The sequence below is a fragment of the Marmota flaviventris genome, chromosome X (assembly GCF_047511675.1).
Source record: "Marmota flaviventris isolate mMarFla1 chromosome X, mMarFla1.hap1, whole genome shotgun sequence".
NCBI lineage: Eukaryota > Metazoa > Chordata > Mammalia > Rodentia > Sciuridae > Marmota > Marmota flaviventris.
The window spans coordinates 40,996,911-41,016,780 of NC_092518.1; the positions used below are offsets into that span (position 1 = coordinate 40,996,911).

Consider the following 19,870-nt stretch of genomic DNA (forward strand, 5'->3'; position numbering starts at 1 on the left):
AAACCAAACCCATAATTAAAACAAATAAATGAATTCAGCAAAGTTGTACAATACAAAATCAACATATAAAATATGAGACATTGGAATAGGCAAGTATTTTTTTGGTCGAGATCCCCAAAGCACAGAAAATGGAAGCATTAAAAAACAGGCAAATGGGATTACATCAAATTAAAAAGCTTCTATACATCAAAGGAAACAATGAACAGTGAAGAGATAACCAACAGAATGAACAAAATATTTGCAAACGATAAATCTGACAAGAGGTTAATATTCAAAATATATAAAGAGCTTCAAATCTCAATAAGAAAAAAACATTAAAAATGGACAATAGATCTAAATAGACATTTCTCAAAGACATACAAATGACCAACAGGTGCATGACAAAATGTTCAACATCAGTAATTATAAGGGAAATGCAAATCAAAACCACAATGAGACATCACTTCACTCTAGTAAGAATGGTTGTTATAAAAAAAATTAAAGATAACAAGTGTTGGTGATGAAGGGAAGAAAAAGAATCCTTGCACACCACTGGAAGGAATGTAAATTAGTACAGCTACTATGGAAAACTGTATGGGGATTCCTCCAAAAACTAAAAATAGAAAATAAAATAAAATCTCATTCCAAAAGAAATGAAATCAGCATTTCAAAGAGCAGTCTGCATTCCCATGTTTATTACAGCACTATTAACAATAGCCAAGAAATGGAAAGTTAAGTGTCCATCAAGAGATAAATGAATAAAGAAAGTGCAGTACGTATACACCATGGAATATAATTCACCCACAGAAAGAATGAAACCTGCCAGGTACAGTGGTGCACACCTATAATCCCAGCAGCACAGGAGGCTGAGGCAGGAGGATCACAAGTCCAAACCCAGCCTCAGCAACGTAGGGAGGCCCTAAACAACTCAGCAAGACCGTTTCTCAAAATAAAAAAATGCAATAACAATAGAAAAGGCCTCTTTAAATTTCAGAGTCCAATGGCAATTCACTAGAAATTTCTAACTTGGTAATGATCAGAAACTTTGGGGTTCTATTTCATCTACTTAAGATCTACTCAATTTCTACTCTTAAACTAATTTACTAGTAATGTCCATAAGAGGAGAGACATTTTCATGCTTTGTTGATGTCAAAATATACTGTATCTACCACATTTCCCTTGTTTGCCACACCAAAGCGAGCCTAAATCACTTTTCTGGCACTTAATCAAGCTTAGAAAACTCTACTACTTTTTCTTCTCAATTATATAGTAAAACTGTGCTCAGAATATACTGACTATGCCTTATATTTCCTTGCAAATTTTATAGCAATTCATTCCATACATTTGACAAATATTTATTGACTCCCTACTATGTGCCAGGTAGTATTCTGGGCTCTCCTTCCTTAGTATAAAATAATAAAGTATCCATAGTGGAATTTCCTCAATCCCTCAACAGACATCTGCCTATCATGTCTGTTGCCATATTGCCCTCTCTATCACCCATTCCACTCAAACTTGGAAGACTTTTTCAATGACCCCAAATTCAAATCACTAGATACACTTTTATAAGACTTTGAGAATGATAGAACCAACATATCATCACTGTCTCTTTTAGAAAGTCTCTCCTCATAATAGGTTCTCACAGTATTTTATTTATAACATACTTAGAGTACTTAGTATATTCTACTTTGTATTATACTTATGTGTCTGCATATTTTATCTTGCCCCCCTAAATCATAAGCTCCTTTAGAGCAGGAATTATAGTTTCTTCAGCTCTGGGGATCCAGTAAAATTTTACCATGTTTTGGCTGGTACTGTGGAACGAATAACCAAAGAAAGAGACAGAAGCTCCTTAAGGCAGCAGTTTTCAGGCTTACCTGTACCTCCACCAACCAGTCGACAAGAATGGCCCTCATATCACTGTTGATGTCAGTCTGTTTGTCCATGTATTTAATAAGTATGAAGTTTTCCTAGTATCAATGAGAAAGAAATGTTATAAACTCTCATTTTAGTTCCAAATTATAACTCAATTAACTTCTCTCTCACCAGTTCTAACTCATTATTTTCGACTGGTATCAGATAGGGGCAGCTCAAAATAATTTTTTTCTAGATAAGTTCCAGTTATGCTTGGAAAATGGACACTTATTAAAGTGTTAGAAAAAGTATTGAGTAATCCAGGATGAATAAGGACTATTATTCCACCTGTGGCTATAGATGAATGCTAAAAAGAGTCTGTCCCTTTTTGCAAGCCAGTCTAAATCATAATACCATGCTACGTAGAACAGTATGTCTCAAAATTTTATATATGCACTACTTGAGGATCTGGAAGAACTTCAGATTCTGATTTAGAAGGTCTGGGGTGGGGCTAAGTTTCTGCATTTATAACAAGATTCAAGATTCCAAGTGAAACTGATACTTCTGAGCCAAGGTTCACATGTTTAGAAAAGCAAAATTGTCTCTTACTTTCCCTAAGGTATAGATAGTTCCTGACTACCAGTGGTTAACTTAATAAATTTCAATTTGATGATGGTCACCAGGGGAAATAATCTATACTCCATAGAGATCTGTATGTCTCAGCTAGGATGCTTCAATTCATGATGGGTTTATCTGGATATAACCCCCCTCATGATTCAAGGAGTATGAGATATATTAGAAAAAGCATGGATTCTGAAGTCAGATAATTAATTGTTCTCTACCTATAGAGAAGATAAGATATTCACCTACTAAAAATTCTAGGTGGTTAATAATCTTGATCTTGTCCAGTCCCTTGAGAGAGACAGAAGAAATCTGGAATTGATAAATATTAGTAGTAAAGGAGACTGGCAGATTTCAAAAGAAAAAGAAAACTGCACCAGATTAGAGAGCTACAAAAAGCTGTGATCTAAACAAACCAAAAAAAAGTTGTATTCTTAAATTCAATGCCAGAAACATACACAGAAGAAGGAGATTTCTAAAAGCAACTACCCAGAAATAAACTACTTGATCAATTTTGTGTCTGAGAATATCTCCTTCATACCTAGAACAGCATGATTATGGTCTTCAAGGTAATCAGACTTTAGTCCCTGTCCCAGCTCTACTACAAGCTAATAGTAAGACTCTGGGCAGTTTCCTCTAAATGTAAAAGGGAGATAGTAATACCATCTATCATGAAATTAATGGGAGAATTAAACAAGATAATGTCTATAAATCTCTAAACACAGTTTCCAACTCATAGTAAGCTACCAATAGATACTACTTGCTATTATTGTTGTTTTCATCATTATTATTCCCTTCCCTGTCAACTTGTAGGCTAAAGGAGGAAATGAGGACTAGAAATCATTGCCCACCCCCAGATACCTACATACCTCTCTCTTTTTCAAGTAACTGAAGATATCCTTGGCATATATTGAATTGAAACATGGATCGCTGTGGTCCTTGTCAATATCTTCTGGTATGGTCATCTATTTAGAAATCACCAAAAGGATATATTGGAAGAAGAAGAGAAAGTCCAAGAAAATCTTAGCTCATACACATCAAGGATGACTCCTTTCTCCCCACTGACTTCTTATGCTAAGTTCCTCAAGCCTCATGTATCCTGGGCTATAACAGAGAACCTCTTGGCCCCCTAATACTCATACTGTCCAGTGATCCAGAAATGCCTAATATACGAATATCATGCCCTAGGAACAAGGTATGCTTTTTACAAGAATACTCAATTCTCTAATAAAGGCATCTTATTTTATTATTTTAGCTATATCACCTGCCTTCTTAAGTTCCTTTTATGGCCAATTATTCTTAGTAGCCTTTTCCTTCCTTCTACATATTTTCCCAGAATGTTTTGCCCATATGAGGGTTATTTCTCCTACTGGATGCTAAATCTCATCGCTTCATTCTTCTACTTTACAACATGGAGACCACCTTCCTTGGGATATGTCCCTGTGAATTCTGCTCATATTTGACTGAAGTCCACTGTAATGCTGATTAAAATTACTAAGAAAGGTAATTTCCTGAATGAAATTGGCTAAACACTATTGCAAAGTCCAAATATATAGGACAATATTCCAGATGCTTTTGGATTTAAATACTTTCTGATTGCCTAGGTCTATCACTATGACAATCAGAAGTCAAGATATTCTACAAGGCCGTGGTGGCACATGCCTGTAATCCCAGTAGCTTGGAGACTGAGGCAGGAGAATTATGAGTTCAAAGCCAGCCTCAACAATTTAACGAGGTCCTGAGCAACTTGTTGAAACCCTGTCTTAAATTTAAAATATATATGTATAAAGGGCTGGGAATATGGCTCAGTTGTTAAGTGCCCCTGTGTTCAATCCCTGGTACAAAACAAAATATTCTAGCTATAAGGCCAGCAACAAAAGAAAAATATCAAAGAGCCTAGTAACTTCAAGCTATGAAAAATAAGGTGATTCTGCATCACCTATCATTAAATAAAACTAGAAGTAAACTCCCAAAATATCCCCCTCTCCCAAAGTAGAAGGTGCTCCTATAAATTACTACATACAGTTCAATTCCTTAGGAAAGCAAATAAGAAGAAACCTCTTTGGGGCTATGGGTATAGCTCCTTGCAGAACACATTCTTTGCATATGCAAGGCTCTGTTTCAATCTCCCCAGCAGCAAATTCAACAAAAATCTCTTTTCTAGGAGCTACAAAAATACAGAGAACACATCATCGAATTTAAGAAGAAAGATAAATACCTCCTTTTCTATGCTCTCACTCTGAGATGAAAAAGGTCCTTTGGAATCAGGTTCACATTCACTGGACTGGCTGGTGGTACTGTACTGTGCATTGCACATGTTGGCAGCACTGGATTTGTCTGTACTGGATTCAAGGGTAGTGCTAGATACACACGGGTCGTTCTTAATATCAAGGGTCAAGAATGTTTTGGAAAAAGTGTCTTCCTTGTGAGTAGGATTTTCTTCCAAAGCCAAAGGATCTTTAAAGGAGAACTCCTTCCCAGTGATGGGTTTCTCATCCCAGTCTAATATCTCCTTGAAAAGGAATATCTCCTTTGTGGTAGTTTTCTCCTGCATGGCTAATGGCTCTTTCTCCACGTTGGACTTCTCCTGAATGACTAATGTCTCTTCAGGTATGGTCACCTTCTGAATGTTGAGCTTCTCCTGCAAGGCCCAGAGCTCTTTCAGGGTAGCCTCCATCTCAGCACTGGGATTCTCCTGCAAGGCCAATGGTTCCATGAAAAGGCCTCCCCCACCAACTGTGGGTTTCTGTTGCTCCTCGATGCTGGGTTTCTCGTGGAAAGCCAAAGCTTCCTTGAAGTGAGCTCCTGTGTCCATGGTATTCTGCTTCTTAATGGTGGAATTCCTCGGCAAGATCAATGGCTTCTTGAGTACAGTCTCCTTCTCAATGCTGGGATTCTCCTGTATGACCAAGGGCTCCTCCAAGAGGATCTCTTTCTCTATGTTCAGAAACTCCTGCAAGATCATTGGCTGATTAATAATGAACTTCTCATCACTAGTAATGTTCTCATGCAAAGCCAACTGCCCCTGAGCATCAAGCTTCATTAAAGATAATTGCCCCTCTATGCTTGGTACTTCCTCAGTGGAGGGCTCTTTCTCCAAATTGGAGAGCTTATTGAAAAGGGACTTCTCTTCACTGATGCTTTTTTCCTGCAAAGCCAACAGCTTCTCTGGGGAGTCTTCTTTGGTACTGGTCTTCTCTTGCAAAACCAAAGCTTTCTGAAAAAGGGACTCATCTTCATTGGTAGGCTTAAAATGCAAAGAATGTGGCTCCTGAAAGAGGAATTTCTTCTCAGTGATAAGCTTCTCCTTCAAAGTTGCTGGATCCTTACTATCTGATTTTTCTTCAGTGGTGATCTCCTGAAAGAATGATGGTTGTTTTAAGAGGGACACTTCCTGCTGAGTGGTATGCTTCTTTTTCAGTGAAGATGGCTCCTTGGAGAACTTCTCTTCAGTTGTAGGCTTCTTCTTTAAAGGCAACAGCTTCTTATAGAGTGATGACTTTTCAGATGTGGTCTTCTGCAAGACCAATGGATTCTTTACCAGGAACACCTTCCCATGAGTGGTTTCCTTCTTTTTTAAAGACAATGGTATCTTAGAAAGGACTGTCTCTTCAGTTGTAGGCTTCTTCCTAAGTGACACTGGCTTCACATAGAAGGAATTACTTTCTTTATCAATTATATCCTGCCAGTCTGACAGTTCTTTCCAGAAGGGCACTGAGTAAGTGGTACCCTTTTTTTTCTCTAAAGACACATTTTCTTCTTTAAAGGACAATAGCTCCTTAACCAGAGACTTCTCTTCAGAAGTAACCATTTGCAATACTAGTGGCTTCTTCATGTGGGACACTGTCCCTTGAGTGGTGGGCTGCTGCTTCTTTAAAGACAAAGGATTTTTGGAAAGGGTTGCTTTCTCAATGGTATGTTCCTTTGGAAAACCCACAGCTTCCTCAAGAAGTGATTCCTCCTTAGTGGGAGACTTTTGGGGAGTCAATGGCTCCTTAGTGAGTGACTTCCTCCCCAAGGTTACTGTCTGAGGCTTCAAGCAGGAGATCACCCCCTGAGTATTAAACTTCTTATTCAAAGGTGATGGCTTCTTTGTGTATGTTGTCTGCTTAATAATATGCTTCTTCTTATAAGAAACTAGCTCCATAAAAGATTTATCTTCATGGTTCCTATTCTCCTGCAATGCCCGTGGCTTCTTCAAGAATCCCACCACCTCTTGAGTCGTGTGCTTCTCCTGCAGCGTAGATGACTCCCAGGAGAGAGACTCCTGTTCAGTGGTAGGCATCTTTCTAAAGGGCGATGGCTTTGTGATGAGTGACTTCTCTCCAGAGGTGACCTTCTGCAGTACTAATGGTTTCTTCGAATATGATATCTTCCCTTGAGTAATGCATTTCCTGTTTGAAAAAGTCTCCTCAGTGGTAGGCTTCTCCTTAAAAGTTGATGACTCCTTGAAGAAGGACTCTTCTTCCAAGTCTATCTTCTCCCACAAGGTCAATGATGTCTTCGAGATGGACACCTCTCGTTCGGTGGCAGGCTTTTCTTGCAGTGTAGATGACTTCCAAAAAACAGACACCTTCTCAGAAGCAGACTTTCTCTTAAAGGACAGTGGCTCCTTAGAGAGTGACTTCTCTTCAGAGGTGACCTTCTGCAAAACTAGTGGCTTCATCACATTGGAGATCCTCCCCTTTGTGGCATGCTGCTGCTTCTTTAGGGTTAATTGCTTCTTAGTGGGAGATGACTTCTCAGTTTTAGGTTTCTTCCGAAAACTTACTGGCTCCATATCAAAAACTTTGTCATCATCATTGTTGTCCTGGGAAGTCCACAACTCCTCCCAATAAGACTTCTTCCCCTGATGTGTGCATGTCTTCTTCTTTAAGGATAATGTCTTCTCACTGATGGCAGTCTCTTCAACTTTATGCTTCTTCCCCAAAGTCACTGTCTCTATAACAAACTCATCATCACTGTCAGTCTGCTCCTGCAAGGATAGTGACTGCTTTAATAGAGGCATCTCCTCATGATTTCTGCACTTCTTCATTGACATCTTGTTGATGTTTGTCTCCTCAGTAGTTGTTTCCTCTTTTAAAACTAATGACTTATTGATGAGGGATGCCTCTTCGGTAGCTGGTGTTTTGAAGTTGGAGGATATGTCTACAATGAGTGTTTTCTCCATAATATTTGGCACTGAGGTGGTAGAAGCTGTTACTGGTGAGATTTCCAACTTATACCTGCAAAGCAAACAATGTCTGAGTAAGAAGAATATAGTTCTTGCAGTCCTCACCTACCATCTCATTTTGTTGCTACATGAATTAAGGTCTGGAAGAAGAAAGGGCTTCAATCCCGAGAGACAAAGTAGAGGGTAAAAAATAATGGGAACCATATTAAATCAAGTAAGCAGCATACTATATAGTTTCTATGCCTAGGTCCCTACACTTTTTTACAATTTCCCCCTGAAATCCATTTTATGCTGTCTCTCATATGATTTATTACTTTTATTTTATACAACGACTTTTGTTATAATACTTATCACATTGTATGAGTTATCTGCTTATGTATCAGTCTTCCTCACCAGCTGCAATTATTTGTCTTTGTCTATTAGCACCGAACATCTGGTAAAACACAGGCTCAAATTAATATTGTTTGGAGGCTAATGAGAGAGGCAGGGTTGTAATTAATTTTGGTGGGATCTAATCACATTCCCTTCACCTTGGGTTATTCAAAAGACACTTTCCCAATGAAAGTAATAAAAAGAGACCAAAATAGAAATTTGTCACATGTGTCAGTGCAAAGCTTTGTTCTGAATAGCATTTTATGACCAATTAGAGTGCCTAACCTAGTGTGACCAAATCACTGGAAGACTAGAAATCAGAATAAAAAAGAGTGATAATTAAAGGTAAATAAAATCTCTGAGCAGGGGGAATATCTGCCTCTAAAGATTAAATCTCATATAACTGCACTTATATGAAATATTCAGAATAAATACATCCATAAATATATATCAATAACAGAAAGTAGATTAATGGTTACTGAGGCTGGGATCAGGAGGAGTTGGAGAGGGGGACTGGAAAAGGAAAGGGACTCTTAATAGGGTTGGGGTATTTTTGATGGTAATAAAATACAAAATCAGATAGTGGTAATAGCTATAGAACTCTAGAAATGTAATTTAAAAACACTGTATTGTAAAAATTAATTGAGCAATTTAAATAAAATTGCCTCAAAAGTTTTACCAGACAAGACAGGTTCCAGGTCCTTCCTAATGAGAACTTTTAGAGGCAATATTCAAATAGTCTAGCTATGATAGGAACATCCATGCTTATTGGAAACAGATTGCCTGAATTCAAATCCTGGCTCCTCCACTTATGACCTGGGTTACACTGGGCAAGTTTAACTCTCTGTATTTCAGTTTTTCCACCTATAAAATGGGGATCATAATAATGTCCCCCTCATAGACTTGTTGTGACTATCTGACAAATTAATATGCTTAAAACACTTACAGAAATGATATAAATAATTTCATGCCAATAAGTGAGATAATTTAGATGAAATGGACAAATTCCTAGGAAGATGCAAACTACCAAATCCTATTAAGGAAGAAATTTAAAAATCTGAATAGACCTGTAATAAGTAAAAACACTGAATAATAATCAAAAACCTATCCTCAAAGAAAACTCCAGGAATTCAATGGTGAATTCTATAAAATATTTAAAGAATTAATACCAGTTCTTCATGAAGATACCCTAAACCACACAGATATCACAAGAAAACTAAAGATCAATACCTCTTATGACTAGAGATGTAGAAATCCACAACAAAATACTAACAAGTCAAACCCAGCAATGTATAAAGGGTTAAGAAACCTTAATCCAGTAGGACTTAACCCAGGAATACAAGCTTAGTTTAACATCCAAAATTCAATTCATGTACTATAATACACCAATGGAATTAAAAAAAAAAATTTGATCATTATCATTACATTAAGAAAAATCATGACAAAATCCCAGCCTTTCATAATAAAAAGCACCCAACAAACTAGGATTAGGAAGGCAATTCCATAAACTAATAAAGGCATATACAAAAAAATACAAAAGATAACATCATGGTTAATGGTGATACAATATCCCCCCCCCATGATGAGGAAAAAGATAAGGAGGCCCAACTCTGACACTCTTTTATTCAGCACTGTACCAAAGGTTCTAACTAGGGCAATAAGGCAAGAAAGCTGGGAGCAGTGGCACACACCTGTAATCCCAGTGACTTTGGTGGTCAGATAGGAGGATCACAAGTTCAAGGCCAGCCTTAACATTTTAATGAGACTCTAAGCAACTTAAAGAGACCCTATCACAAAATATAAATAAATAAATAGAGTTAGGGATATTCTTCATTGGTAAAGTACCCCTGGGTTAAATTCCCAGTACCATTTTTTTATACCCAGGATTGAACCCAGAGGCACTTAACCATTGAACTACATTCCCAGCCCTTTTTATTTTTTATTTAGATACAGGATCTCACTAAGTTGCTTAGGGCCTCACCAAGTTGCTGAGGCTGGCTTTGAACTTGCAATCTTCCTGCCTCAGTGTTCTGAACCAGTGGGATTATAGGTGTGCACCACCATAGCTGGCTCCAAATTTTTTTTTAATAAATGAGGCAACAAAATTCTACACAAAGACATCCCTATTGGAAATGAATAAGTAAAATTGTCTGTGTCAGCAAATGACAATGATTTTATATAGAGAAAAGCCTAAGGAACTCCTCCACACACACACACACAAAACTATTAGAATAAATAATTTAATCAATAATCTGTGTGTCACCATACTTGTAATGATCTGTCTGAAAATGAAATTAAAGGAAAAAATCCAATTATGGTAATATCAATAATAATGAAATGCTAGAAACAAATTTAATAAAACATATGTAAAACTTACACTCTGAAAACTATTTAAAATGTTGGAATAAAGATCTAGATAAATAGAAAGACATTATATGTTCATGGATTAGAAGACTTAGAATTGTTAAGATGGCAGTATTTGGAGTCTCTCTCGCTTTGTCGTCGAGCCAGAGGGGAGGAGCGGGGCCGCCACCCGCGCCCGCAAGGTAGGCAGACCTGCGACCAACCTGCAGATCAGGCCCAGCGGTCTGCAGGCGTGGTAGGAGGGGCAGGGCAGAGCCGCCGCCCGCGCCGGCAAGGTAAGCAGACCTGTGACAGACCGGCGGATCAGGCCCAGCGGCCTGCCAGCGTGGTACACACTTCACCCCAACTGGAGTAGGGGCAGAGCAGAGCCTTCGCCCGCGCCCAGATCAGGCCCAGCGGCCCGCCTGTGTGGTGGTCAAGTGACCCCAATTGGAGTGGGGGCGGAGCGGAACTGACACCCGTGCCCGCAAGGTGGGCAGACCAGCGACCAACCTGCAGATCAGGCCTAGCGGTCCCCGGGCGTGGTAGGAGGGGCAGGGCAGAGCCTTCGCCCCCACCTGCAAGGTAGGCAGACCTGCGACAGAACGGCGGATCAGGCCCAGGGGTCCGCAGGCGTGGTAGATACCTCACACCAATTGGAGGAGGGGCAGAGCAGAACCCCCACCCGCAACTGCAAGGGAGACTTTTCAACTATACAAGAGCAATATAAATATATAGGGGGGGGGAAATTTCAAAAACACAACAGTTTCACCAAGAAGAAAGAAACGCAAGCAGTATGAAAAGACAAGGAAAGAAAGGACTACAAGCAATGCAGGTCAACTCAACTTTAGAAGAGGTAACAGCTGCAGCAGATGGAATGTCAGATAAAGAATTCAGGATATATATGCTTCAGATGATCTGGAGTATCAAGGAAGACATTAGACAGCAAAATCAGACAATGAAAGATCACTTCGACAAGGAATTACACAAACAAATCCAGGAAGCAAAGGATCAACTATACAGGGAGATAGAGGTTATAAAAAACAAACAAACAGAAATCCTAGAAATGCAGGAAGCAATAAACCAACTTAAAAACTCAATTGAGAATACTACCAGCAGAGTAGAACACTTAGAAGATAGAACATCAGACAATGAAAACAAAGTATTTCAACTTGAAAAGAACATAGACAGCTCAGCAAGACTGTTAAGAAACCATGAGCAGAACATCCAAGAAATATGGGATAACATTAAGAGACCAAACTTAAGAGTCATTGGGATACAGGAAGGTATAGAACTCCATACCAAAGGAATGAGCAATTTATTCAAGGAAATAATACGAGAAAACTTCCCAGACTTGAAGAATGAGACAGAATCCCAAATTCTAGAAGCCTACAGGACGCCGAATGTGCAAAATTATAAGAGATCCACACCTAGACACATTATAATGAAGATGCCCAACATACAGAATAAGGAGAGAATTTTAAAAGCTACAAGAGAAAGGAAGCAGATTACATTTAGGGGCAAGCCAATCAGGATAACAGCTGATCTTTCAACACAGACTTTGAAAGCTAGAAGATCCTGGAATAACATATTTCAAACACTGAAAGAAAATGGGTTCCAACCAAGAATTGTGTATCCAGCGAAATTAAGCTTCAGGATGGAAGATGAAATTAAAACCTTCCACGACAAACAAAAGTTAAAAGAATATGCAGCTAGAAAACCATCTCTTCAAAACATCCTTGGCAAAACATTACAGGAAGAGGAAATGGAAAATAACAATGAAAACCAACAGTGGGAGGTAGGACAGTAAAGGGGGGGGAATAATCAAACAGGAAAACAAACCATGTTTAGTAACATAAATAAACAAATATGGCTGGAACAACAACCCATATCTCAATAATAACCCTAAATGTTAATGGCTTAAACTCACCAATTAAGAGACACAGGCTAGTAGAATGGATCTCAAAACAAGACCCAACAATATGCTGCCTACAGGAGACGCATTTGATAGGAAAAGACATACATAGGCTGAAGGTGAAAGGTTGGGAAAAATCATATCACTCATATGGACTTCGGAAACAAGCAGGAGTGTCCATACTCATATCAAATAAAATAGATTTCAAGCCAAAGTTAATCAAAAGGGATAAAGAGGGACACTACATACTGCTTAAGGGAACCATACACCAACAAGACATAACAATCATAAATATATATGCCCCAAACAATGGTGCAGCTATGTTCATCAAACAAACTCTTCTCAAGTTCAAGAGTCTAATAGACCACCATACAATAATCATGGGAGACTTCAACACACCTCTCTCGCCACTGGACAGATCTTCCAAACAAAAGTTGAATAAGGAAACTATAGAACTCAATAACACAATTAATAACCTAGACTTAATTGACATATATAGAATATACCACCCAACATCAAGCAGTTACACTTTTTTCTCAGCAGCACATGGATCCTTCTCAAAAATAGATCATATATTATGTCACAGGGCAACTCTTAGACAATATAAAGGAGTAGAGATAATACCATGCATCCTATCTGATCATAATGGAATGAAACTGAAAATCAACAATAAAAGAAGGAAGGAAAAAGCATACATCACTTGGAGAATGAACAATAGGTTACTGAATGATCAATGGGTTATAGAAGACATCAAGGAGGAAATTAAAAAATTCTTAGAGATTAATGAAAACACAGACACAACATATCGGAATCTATGGGACACATTGAAAGCAGTTCTAAGAGGAAAATTCATTGCTTGGAGTTCATTCCTTAAAAAAAGAAAAAACCAACAAATAAATGATCTCATACTTCATCTCAAAATCCTAGAAAAAGAAGAGCAAAACAACAGCAAAAGAAGTAGAAGGCAAGAAATGATTAAAATCAGAGCTGAAATTAATGAAATCGAAACAAAAGAAACAATTGAAAAAATTGACAAAACTAAAAGTTGGTTCTTTGAAAAAATAAACAAAATCGACAGACCCTTAGCGATGCTAGCGAAGAGAAGAAGAGAGAGAACTCAAATTACTAGCATACGGGATGAAAAAGGCAATATCACAACAGACACTTCAGAAATACAGAAGATAATCAAAAATTATTTTGAATCCTTATACTCCAATAAATTAGAAGATAGTGAAGGCATAGATAAATTTCTTAAGTCATATGATCTGCCCAGATTGAGTCAGGAGGATACAGACAACCTAAACAGACCAATATCAATCGAGGAAATAGAAGAAACCATCAAAAGACTACCAACTAAGAAAAGCCCAGGACCGGATGGGTATACAGCAGAATTTTACAAAACCTTTGAAGAGGAACTAACACCAATACTTTTCAAGCTACTTCAGGAAATAGAAAAAGAGGGAGAACTTCCAAATTCATTCTACGAGGCCAACATCACCCTGATACCTAAACCAGACAAAGACACTTCAAAGAAAGAAAACTTCAGACCAATATCTCTAATGAACCTAGATGCAAAAATCCTCAATAAAATTCTGGCGAATCGGATACAAAAACATATCAAAAACATTGTGCACCATGATCAAGTAGGATTCATCCCTGGGATGCAAGGCTGGTTCAATATACGGAAATCAATAAATGTTATTCACCACATCAATAGACTTAAAAATAAGAACCATATGATCATCTCGATAGAGGCGGAAAAAGCATTCGACAAAGTACAGCATCCCTTTATGTTCAAAACTCTAGAAAAACTAGGGATAACAGGAACATACCTCAATATTGTAAAAGCAATCTATGCTAAGCCTCAGGCTAGCATCATTCTGAATGGAGAAAAATTGAAGGTATTCCCTCTAAAATCTGGAACAAGACAGGGATGCCCTCTTTCACCACTTCTGTTCAACATAGTTCTCGAAACGCTGGCCAGAGCAATTAGACAGACGAAAGAAATTAAAGGCATAAAAATAGGAAAAGAAGAACTTAAATTATCACTATTTGCAGATGATATGATTCTATACCTAGCAGACCCAAAAGGCTCTACAAAGAAACTATTAGAGCTAATAAATGAATTCAGCAAAGTGGCAGGATATAAAATCAACACGCATAAATCAAAGGCATTCCTGTATATCAGTGACAAATCCTCTGAAATGGAAATGAGGACAACCACTCCATTCACAATATCTTCAAAAAAAATTAAATACTTGGGAATCAACCTAACAAAAGAGGTGAAAGACTTATACAATGAAAACTACAGAACCCTAAAGAGAGAAATAGAAGAAGATCTTAGAAGATGGAAAAATATACCCTGTTCATGGATAGGCAGAACTAACATCATCAAAATGGCGATATTACCAAAAGTTCTCTATAGGTTTAATGCAATGCCAATCAAAATCCCAATGGCATTTCTTGTAGAAATAGAGAAAGCAATCATGAAATTCATATGGAAAAATAAAAGACCCAGAATAGCAAAAACAATGCTAAGCAGGAAGTGTGAATCAGGCGGTATAGCGATACCAGACTTCAAACTATACTACACAGCAATAGTAACAAAAACAGCATGGTACTGGTACCAAAACAGGCAGGTGGACCAATGGTACAGAATAGAGGACACAGAAACCAATCCACAAAACTACAACTATCTTATATTTGATAAAGGGGCTAAAAGCATGCAATGGAGGAAGGATAGCATCTTCAACAAATGGTGCTGGGAAAACTGGAAATCCATATGCAACAAAATGAAACTGAATCCCTTTCTCTCGCCATGCACAAAAGTGAATTCAAAATGGATCAAGGAGCTTGATATCAAATCAGAGACACGCCGTCTGATAGAAGAAAAAGTTGGCTACGATCTACATACTGTGGGGTCGGGCTCCAAATTCCTCAATAGAACACCCATAGCACAAAAGTTAATAACTAGAATCAACAAATGGGACTTACTCAAACTAAAAAGTTTTTTCTCAGCTAAAGAAACAATAAGAGAGGTAAATAGAGAGCCTACATCCTGGGAACAAATCTTTACTCCTCACACTTCAGATAGAGCCCTAATATCCAGAGTATACAAAGAACTCCAAAAATTAGACAGTAAGATAACAAACAACCCAATCAACAAATGGGCCAAGGACCTGAACAGACACTTCTCAGAGGAGGACATACAATCAATCAACAAGTACATGAAAAAATGCTCACCATCTCTAGCAGTCAGAGAAATGCAAATCAAAACCACCCTAAGATACCATCTCACTCCAGTAAGATTGGCAGCCATTAGGAAGTCAAACAACAACAAGTGCTGGCGAGGATGTGGGGAAAAGGGTACACTTGTACATTGCTGGTGGGACTGCAAATTGGTGCAGCCAATTTGGAAAGAAGTATGGAGATTTCTTGGAAAGCTGGGAATGGAGCCACCATTTGACCCAGCTATTCCCCTTCTTGGTCTATTCCCTAAAGACCTAAAGAGAGCATGCTACAGGGACACTGCTACATCGATGTTCATAGCAGCTCAATTCACAATAGCAAGACTGTGGAACCAACGCAGATGCCCTTCAATAGAGGAATGGATTTAAAAAGTGTGGCATTTATACACAATGGAGTATTACTCTGCATTAAAAAATGACAAAATCATAGAATTTGCAGGGAAATGGATGGCACTAGAGCAGATTATGCTAAGTGAAGCTAGCCAATCCCTAAAAAACAAATGCCAAATGTCTTCTTTGATATAAGGAGAGTAACTAAGAACAGAGTAGGGACGAAGAGCATGAGAAGAAGATTAACATTAAACAGAGATGAGAGGTGGGAGGGAAAGGGAGAGAAAAGGGAAATTGCATGGAAATGGAAGGAGACCCTCAGGCTTATACAAAAGAACATACAAGAGGAAAGGAGGGGAAAGGGAAAAATAATACAAGGGGGAGAAATGAAGGTCAGTAGAGGGGGTAGAGAGAGAAGAGGGGAGGGGAGGGGAGGGGAGGGGGGATAGTAGAGGATAGGAAAGGTAGCAGAACACGACAGGCACTAGTATGGCAATATGTAAATCAATGGATGTGTAATTGATGTGATTCTGCAATCTGTATATGGGCTAAAAATGGGAGTTCATAACCCACTTGAAGCAAAGTGTGAAAGATGATATATCAAGAACTATGTAATGTTTTGAACAACCAACAATAAAAAAAAAAAGATGGCAGTATTTGCCAAGTTGATTTACAGATATAAGGCAATTTCTACAAGAATCCTAGCTGACTTATTTGTAGAATTTGACAGGCTGAACCTAAAATTTATGTGGAATTGCTAGGCACTCAGAATGGTGAAAACAATCTTTAAAAAGAAAAAGGTTTGGAGGATGTGTTAGTCAGTTTTTCGTCATTGTGACCAAAATACCTGACAAGAACAACTTGGAGAAGGAAAAGTTTTATTTTGGGTTCACAGCTTCAGAAGTTCAGTTGATGTTAGGTGACTCTATCACTCTGGGTATGAGGTGAGGCAGAACATCATGAAAGAAGGGCATTGTAGATGAAAGCTGCTCAGCTTATGGCAGCCTGGGAGGAGAGAGAGAGAGGAAGGGGCTAAGGACATATATAGTCCAAATCTGCACCCCCAGCCTAGTTCCTCCAGCCACACCCCACCTGCCTATAGTTACCATTCAATAGCCCATTCAGCTATCAATAGATTAATCTAGTGATAAGATCAGAGCCCTAATCATATCCTAATAGCTCCATCTCTAAACCTTGTTGCACTGAGAATTATGCTTTCAACACACAAGCTTCTGGGGGGACATTTCAGATCCAAGCCATAACACAGGATTCACAATTCCCAATTTCAAAATGTACTACAAAGGTACAGTTATCCAGACAGTGTGGTACTGGCATAATGATAGGTAATGACAGACATATAGGTCAGTGGAATAAAACTGAGAGTCCAGATATAAACCCTTATATTTATATTGAATTGTTTTGACAAGTATGCCAATACAAGAGGAAAAAGATTAATCTTCTCAAGACTGGGTAAAGTAAATATCTCCATGCAAAATAATGAAGTTAGACCCCTAACCAACAACAAAGATTAACTAAAAATAAATCAAATATCCAATTAAGAGCCAGCATCAGGTCAAATATACATGTAAACCCAACCTCAGAATTACATTTCAGCAGGAAACCAAGTAGGTATAAATGCTAATTTTCTGGTTTGATTTCTTTCTGCTGGGCAATTAGCAAAGAGTTCTATGCACACAGCAAGTTAATTTTTTGGAGTTCCTAACCTTTTCTTTTTTGTTTTTTGTAGAGTACTAGGGATTGAACTCAGAGGTGTACTTTATCATTGAGCCATATCCCCAAGCCCTTTTTATATTTTATTTTGAGGCAGGGTCTTGCTAAATTGCTTAGGCCCTCACTAAGTGCTAAGACTGACCTTGGACTTGAGATTCTACTGTCTCAGCCTCTTAAGTCTCTAGATTACAGCTGTGCACCACCACACTCAGCTCCCAACCTTTATATCCTACTCACAGGAACCTATGCATAGCCCTGCATAGTCATTTACCTAATCTATTCAAATGCAGATTGGAATAAGAAATTCTAAAGAAGTAATTCCCACTAGAATAAAGAGAGAATACAGAAAGGTGTCACTCTCTACTTTCTAAGTCTTTTTCCAGTAAGAGTGGGCTGGGGATATGGCTCAGTTTTGGAGTGTTGCTTAGCATTCATAAGGCCCTGGGTTTGATCCCCAGCACCACAAAGAAAAGTTTTCTCAGAAGCAAATTATTTTTCCCATCTTAGATGGGCAATGCTCATCTCTGCTTGTCCAGCATGTAAACAGTTATCTGTAACAGTTGGAAGACACATGGATTTGGCCCATGGAGATAGTAATTCCTCTTAAGTGACAAGGGGCAAAGCTTCTGATGAGATAACTGGTGAACTATCAGTCACATGCTGAGAGTCCCTTGAAATGTTAAGTTGCCTCCACACTCCCTTGCACAGACCAGCTCAAACAGAGACTGAATTACCAAAATAGAGAAAAGATTAACATAAGGTCTTTTGGAAAATTCTCAATAACAACAATGGATCTTTCAAAAGCACACACACCATGAAAGAGGAGAGAGAAGTGGCCTGTAACTCTTCAGCATTCAGGGTAAATGTGCTAGTCACCACTGTGGCTCACTAAACATGTTCTTAGGGAAGACAAAAGGATGTCACACACTTTTCTTTACCATCAAAAACAATACCATCTGAGTCACCTCTTACCTTTTCATTTTCATCTCCTTGTGTTTAGCAGATCCGTAAACACACCTATTCTTGCTTATATTCTTGAAAACATCTTTTACAATCTCCTTATTGGCTTCCTTCTTGGACTGTGCAGGTTGACTTTGAGAAGCCTATAAAAAATGGGAGGAGCAGACCAGAAATTGAAGAGAACCACGACTTACCCAATAAGTGATTCTTATAAGAAAGTCTGGACCCACATCTCCATCCTGAACAACTGTGTGTTCCCAGGAGTGATAATCCAAATATCTTACAACCGATAACAGTGGAAGCCAGCAGGAAAAAAAATCAGTATAAAGTACTAGTATATATTAGCTAAGTAGAACCCTAAATGCTGCTATTCCATGGAATATGAGATATAATTTTGATCACCATGCCAGGCATACTGACTGGCAAATAACTGAAAAAAATTTTTGTTAATATCACATTCTACTTTGACCTGAAAAGATGTTCAAAGGAGAAAAATGGCTTTTCTGTCTGGATATGCCAAGACCAACGAATTTGGGGGGATAGATCTCTAACACAACACTACCTGTGATAAAACTATCCTGTCTCATTTAGTGACGTTTATTTAACATGGGATTCACAAGAGTTTGACCAGACTCTAATCCTGACAAACTCTATTAAACAATATGAAAAATTATGGAATTACGAATAATGTCAGGAAAAATAAACTTAAAAATTACAGTTTTGAAATGAAATAAATGAACTTAATTTGAATAAATACTATAATCACATTAAAGGAAAAAGGAAGAGAAAATCAAAGTCAAGAAAAAAACAATTCAACTATATACCCTCAAAGTATATATTCTCAGTCAGGATGGTTTGTGGAGAATGGATATAACAAATAAATCTGAAACTTTTCAGTGGGCTATCTTTATTACAGAGGTATAAATGAAATAATGTTGAAACTCTTGGTTATATTACAGTATTGATTAAACATGTTGATATTCTTAGAAACTCAGGTTACTGTAAAAGAAGGAATATACAAATATGAATCAGGGAATACAAAAATCTGTGTATTAGAATTAGAGTTGTGAAAATTCATGAATTCTCAAAGTAAGTATGTGTCTGTATATTGGTCGTATATCTGTATATATATATATAGCTATACATGTGCTTAAATACACTTATTTGTGGGTTTGTGTGTTATTTCAGTTTTTTCACCTCTGTGACCAAAAGACCTGACAAGAATAACAAACAGAAGGAAAAGTTAATTTACGGCCCATATTTTCAGAGGTCTCCTCAGTTCCACAAAAGTTTGACTGTGTTACTCTGGGCCCAAGGTAAAGCAGAACATCATGGCAGAAAGGT

The 19,870-nt window shown here is 38.0% G+C and overlaps 1 protein-coding gene across 1 annotated transcript in view; it reads right to left on the reverse strand.

The window, feature by feature from the left end:
• LOC139703286 (G2/mitotic-specific cyclin-B3-like) overlaps nucleotides 1-19,870 on the reverse strand; it is a 47,895-nt gene that overhangs the window by 16,431 nt on the left and 11,594 nt on the right. Inside the window, exons 4-7 of the mRNA XM_071606520.1 lie at nucleotides 18,539-18,669; nucleotides 4,673-7,679; nucleotides 3,324-3,419; nucleotides 1,857-1,949 (exon numbers count right to left, since the gene is read on the reverse strand). Coding sequence (XP_071462621.1) covers nucleotides 1,857-1,949; nucleotides 3,324-3,419; nucleotides 4,673-7,679; nucleotides 18,539-18,669 — 3,327 coding nt within the window. The remainder of the gene's footprint in view (nucleotides 1-1,856; nucleotides 1,950-3,323; nucleotides 3,420-4,672; nucleotides 7,680-18,538; nucleotides 18,670-19,870) is intronic.